The 6,000-nt window shown below is 47.6% G+C and overlaps 1 protein-coding gene across 1 annotated transcript; it reads right to left on the bottom strand.

Annotated features, from left to right (window-relative positions):
- Window positions 1-1,557: 1,557 nt before the first annotated feature.
- PODANS_6_2460 (uncharacterized protein) lies at window positions 1,558-3,513 on the bottom strand (the record flags this gene model as incomplete). Its single annotated transcript, XM_001910215.1, has 1 exon — window positions 1,558-3,513. One exon carries the CDS (start codon window positions 3,511-3,513, stop codon window positions 1,558-1,560), a length of 1,956 nt encoding a protein of 651 aa, XP_001910250.1.
- Window positions 3,514-6,000: the final 2,487 nt, after the last annotated feature.

Genomic DNA, 6,000 nt, shown 5'->3' with positions numbered 1-6,000 from the left:
AAGGCGTTTTATGTCGGCTTCTTATTTGCCAGTAGTTGCTCCAATATTAAGCTCGTAAAATTAATGGCAGGTTCGTGTACGGGCTCAGCTTCCTTCCTTCTTTTGATCAAAGGACACTACTGGCTTTCACCCTCTCGCTTCCTCTTTTTATCGGGAGCCTCGGGGCTAGGCCCTGCCTCTTTTCTTCTTTGGCTGGAAGGGACTTCGTGACTTTCAGCCTCTCGCTTCACAGATGAGGTAGAAGAATGCTCGGAAGAATCGGGGCTCTGTCCAGGTGCTTTCCTTCGTTTGATTGAAGGGACTTCGTGACTTTCAGTCTCTCGCTTCACAGATGAGGTAGAAGAATGCTCGGAAGAATCGGGGCCCTGTCCAGGTGCTTTCCTTCGTTTGATTGAAGGGGCTTCGTGACTTTCAGCCTCTCGCTTCACAGATAAGGTAGAAGAATGCTCGGAAGAATCGGGGCCCTGTCTAGGTACTTTCCTTCGTTTGCTTGCATGTTCTTCGTAACTTTTAGCCTCTCGCTTCCTTTTGGGGGGAGAAACACTTTCGAGGCTCGTTACGTGTCCCCAAAAATTGGCGAACATACCCCAAGGATAAGGGTATATAATGATGCTGCTAAATTAATGAAACTTGAAATTCGTTACGGAATTCGTTGCGGAAAGCTGCCTGAATCTCCGTTTCTCAAGTACCTCAATTACCCGATCCTCGATACGGTGTCTCGCACTAACAATGTAGCTACATCGACTAGGTTGCCCCTCTATTATGGGAAAGCGGCGCTCAAAGTCCCCAACCTCCATATACGATACTTGATGAACCCACTGCCATATGTTGAGAGTAATGGTTGCGCCCGAGCCTGTTGTGATTTTGGCTTCGCAAGTTTCTTTATGATATTTGTGATGTAGCAAATACGATAAGATCGTCTTCGCTCTTTCTTCAGGCCTCGATGCGTCTTTCCCCATACCGTGAGATATGAAAACGATATAATGGAAACCGTGAGTTGCCGGCTGGGCAACCAGCTCGTCTAGACTTGTCCCGAAAAAATCAGCCTGTATGTTTTTGACCTCTAAATGATTGAGAAAATCGCGAGTTTTGAAGATTTAATCAAAGAATATGTATCGTTTGCATTTCCAATCTTCAGAGGAGCCGAACGGAGATCTAATCGATACTTTCGGACAACTAGGTCGGTTCATTTTGACCCACCCCATGCAAAAAAGCTAGTAGTTTGGAAAGATAGACAGCTAAATGAAAGTGTTGTCGGGGCACTTGAGATTTATAGTATTTTTGACTATCTAGGTACCCGTCAAATGCCGTTCAAATTGTTTCAGAAGGGCAAAGTCAATTTCAGAAGTGTCTCCGTTAATTCATCATGAGACGGCTATCATGGAACCAAACCCGTGCCTCCAGCGCCGCCATCGCCACTCTTCACCAAAAGCTACAGGCCGTGACCTGAGCCGACGTTGAGACCATGGGTCCCTCAAAGCTTTGAAAAATGACAGTACAAACGCGGGGAGGTAGCCTCTCGCACGCACCCATTGGCCCCTCAACATATACTGGTTGCTAGTTCTGAGGCAATCCCAAGAGTGCAAGTAGATCTTCTAAGGGTAACCTCATCAAGTCTTCTTCCTGTACTTGTTCGAAGGGCTGCTCTTTAAGATCTGTTAGACCAAAAATTGCATTTTGAAACCTTTGACCGATTTGGCACAAGCCCGAAAAATATGGTAGAGTATTAAGGTTAAGGTGAAAAGATTGATACGCCGCCTTGGTAAGGTCGCGTATATCATTCCTCCTAACTTCCACTTGATCTGAAAACCCTAGAGGAAGAAGGCAGAGAATGCCATCATAGGTGTAGTCCGGTGCTTCACCGCAGAAATCCGCCCAGGAACGGTAGTGCGAGAGCTCGTTCTGGAAGGATTTTCGAGTCTCCGGCGTCAGATCTAACTTGCGCGCGCGTAGAACCCTTTCGACGGATTTGCGAGGAATCCGTTTCTTGCCTGGCGATTGGAGCGACCGTACAAAGCGTATATTGACAAGGGTCTCCAAGAACGAGTGGAAATGTGAGTATCGAGATGTTTGACTACTGAGGCCGGATAGAGCTTCAAGCAGTTCATTTCCGTGCTGAGACTGAATCTGTAATAGGGACTTGCGGAGAGAGTCGTTACAACGCCAAATACCGACGAGAGAGACTAGGCGAAGAATCGGGCCGGTGGTTTGCATCCAAGACGTTAAAGTTGCGATGACTGGAAAAATATCCGAGGACTCCGCAGAGATATCTTTGAAGAGCCGTTTCTCTGGTATCGTATGCGTATGACGTTTCACCGACACTATAGTGGCTTTGTTCTGTTCCTCAAATGCATTGCGGGACCCTAGCCTGCGTATTCTGTGGTCCTTGACGTGAAAGAAAGCGTCCTCCGTACATACCAAGAGGCGCTCAGGTATGGGATCTTCGTCACCCAGCACGAAATTGGTGGCTATCGCAAAGGAGGCGGTTCTGTTTATGACTGCATGATACTGGCGCGGCCGTGTCAGAACCAGATCTCCAGGGCCCGAATGCACAACGCTGAAGGCTATCTTTTCCGACCTTAGTTTATCTGGATGTATCAAAAGAGCGCTGTGTCGAACGAACTGGTCGCATTGACTGGGATGGGGGTGCAGCCGTCGGATAAGTTGCTTAAACGCAAGAGTATGAGAAGGTTCGATTAAGATCCACGTTTTCCACCCAATAAGGGTCAAGTTGTAGGATCGTAAGTTGGCGTCCTCACAATGAAAAGCGGTGCCAGACATTGCCTCCCCGATGTGGCCGTACAGGGACGAAACCCCTGGAAAGTGGCCTTCTGTGCTCGATGATTCGGTGATTAATTCAGACACGCGGTTCCCAGACGGAAAAAGATCCTGGAGATGCTCAGCAAATGTTCCCTCAAGAGGACCAACGTAGTATGCAACCCGTTTAGTCGGCGGGTTACTCAGGAGTGTCCGAAACCACGAATCAAATCTCTCGTCAGGAGGGATGCACGCGTCTCTCTTCAACACGGGAAGACGCAGCTTGTTGCAAGGATCGAGGTGGAGTTGTGAGCAGGAGGGGTGGTCGCTGTTTTGATATCTAACGGCGAATTGCTGATCCTTTGCGAGGGGTATCACGTTTTTGCCAAGTGCCATGTTGTTGAAGTCGATGTCATCCAGGGAGACCTTGGCGGTGTGTTTATTTTGAGATATGATACTACCAAGAGTGTTGAGCAGACTGTCTCCGAGATCTGATAGGTGCAGCATGCTGTCGGGAGGATTGGGCACACTGTTTCCTCTGTCACTAACAAAGCGAAAGGTGGCTGCTGGGACTGGCGAGTCTATAGGGCGAGATACAAATCTACTAGGTACTAACTCGGCCGAGCTGGTGTTTGTGCTGATACTCGATGCCGAGGAGATAGTGGGGCTGGACGAACTTTCGGACCCCACAGAGTCTCGGGCTGGCGTCGACGATGCGAGCGGGGACGCTGGTATGCCAGAGGGAAGGGTGTGCATTGGCCGTAATGAAGCGCTACATGTGGTGATCAGCTTATGCGCCCTATATTTTGGAGATGAACTCACGTATGAACTATCGACTTCCTCGGTTGCTTTCCCTCTCGACCTTCTCCTGGGGAGGGGTAGAAAGCCGACTCCAGCCTCCCAACGAGCAGTCTCAGTTCCTGCAAAGTGGCCAATAGCGCAGCCCAGTCTGGTGTTGAATTATAAGCATGGCGCCTGGTGGATTTGATATGCTGAGGTAATGATTGAATCCTAACGGAAATCTCATCCAGCTTTGCTGTGAAGAGCTCCATTGTCTCGATTCTCTATGCGCCGGTGCAGACAAAAAAACAGTTGTAAACAAAGACGCGGCTGGCGCCTTACATTAGATGAGACCCATATTAGAGCCAAGAAACGTAAGACTCCTGCCAGGAGTCTTACGTTTCTTGGCGCGCCAAGACGTCCCGTGCATGTGTGGCCTTGGCGCCAAGACTCAGAGAAGGATGTTGCATGTAAAAGAACCATCTGCAAAAGTTGACCTCTGCCCGGTCTAATCGCGCTGGTCTTGTAGACCACGGGCTGACCTTGACGGATAACATGGCTTCAATGGTCTTCTCTGAAACGTCAGGTCTGGCCTCTGCTAGAGTTGAAAACCTGACCTGCCTTATTTTTAGCCAACAAGTCGAGATATAAGGCAAGTCATGGCCTCCAAGTAAATGAGGTGCCTTACACTGGGGAATCACACAAGTTATTCTTTTAACTCTTTCTACATTTTTAAATATTTCAGCCAGCGACAAAGAGAAACGTACAAGCACACATTCCTAGCAATCATTAAAAACATGGACGAAGCTAAGATCGTGTCTCTGTTGGATGAATGGTATCGCTCGCCTTACGCTGACCAGCCGCTGGAGGATATAATAACAACATGGGTAAAACCTGAGGAAGCTGGACCAGAACTGGTTGTTCCAAAGACAGACTGCCCGACTAAAAAGCGTAAATACGTGGAGATCAGCGGGGGTGTGGAAGAAAGGGCAGCAAAAAGACGGGCAGTTTAGTTGGATAAGGGGGTTTATATTATTTATTTATATGCTTCGATCATGGTGTTGGAGGTAATTAGGTATGGCGCTGGGCGTTTATTGGGATAGGCTTTTTCGTTGGATGAGGATGGTGTACACTAGGTATTGATTACCTTGCCCTGGTTACTCGGCAAACTCAAGTTTGGCATTTCAATAGAACGTATTTACGCTCTAATATCCATAAAATAAACCATGGTGACATTTGCATGGAAAGTCAGAATGTGATGTAGCACTAAAATTGCGCCCCTAAAGAAGACTGGAGGGCGAGTGTGGTAGAGACCACTTTTTAGGTTTGAGAGTGATGAATCGCTCACTTAGATGTACTGAATTCTCACACGAAGATGTTTCAGGATGACCGCAGCCTGTAACAGCTCATCCAAATCAGATCACCTGTACTTGCAAGGCGCGAGATTTTCACGGCCTCTTGGTCAAATAGGCCATATTGTCTCCTATTTTTATAATGGCGCGGAACCACTTGTAACATTGAGCGCCCGAACCGCGACGGATGTGTTAAAATCAAAAAGGCTACTGTCTACAAGTCTTTTCTATAAGTAGGGACCAACTCTTCGCTTTTAGCAGGACTTTTTCTAGAAACACACAAACATCATGAGTCAAAACGCCGATATCAAGGAGCAAGGGGCAAGTCCCCCCTCTTTATCCTTAAACTCGATTATAGAGGACGAGAATGCCAAAGTGGACCACCTGTATCGACAGTTACTTCAAAACAGCAGCGTCGAATTCTTTGGGTTACGCTACCAAGAAGTCTGGGACAACTGGATCGTACTTCTATCGCACACTATACTACCGCCGAATCTTACAAGCCATGACGATCGTGTTTTTGCTGCGTTCAGAACAGTTCAAAGTGTTCTGTCCAACACAACCGGCACGATTCAACGGCTTACGTACCTCCGGCTCGTCTATCTTTTCGCTCAGGTGAAGGCCATGATCCGAACGGAAAGACAAAGTGGAGTGTTCCGTCGCAAGCGAGGAAGTAGCGACGACAGTGTCGCAATTGATATCTGTGAGCGAGCATGCAACAGTATGGTTAAGCGTAGTAAGATTGTTGCGCAAAGAAGGATTGCTCGACGCTGGGTCATTCTATCCAATGGACACCCTCTATCTTTGCTTTTTTTTTCGAGCGAAGTTGACGTTATAATGTATGCTTCTTTCCCTAGACTCCAGTTGCTGCAGGAAATTAGCTAACCCGAGATAGACATGATTTCAAGAGGATCAAACCAACCACGCTGTCGGCTCTAGGTGAACGAGTCATCCAAGGATTTTCGCCAAAGTTTGAAAATTTCTGTTTTCGATTAACATACAGGGCAGAAGAGATAGCTAAATCAACCGAGAAAAGCGAATTCTCACAGTTGTGGGATCTTCTGTGGTTAACGGACGACTTGCATGTTGAGCTTTGAGGTTGTTTTGGCTC

This window comes from Podospora anserina, chromosome 6 (genome assembly GCF_000226545.1).
Source record: "Podospora anserina S mat+ genomic DNA chromosome 6, supercontig 2".
Taxonomy (NCBI): domain Eukaryota; kingdom Fungi; phylum Ascomycota; class Sordariomycetes; order Sordariales; family Podosporaceae; genus Podospora; species Podospora anserina.
This window is presented reverse-complemented; position numbering and strand designations above follow the sequence as displayed.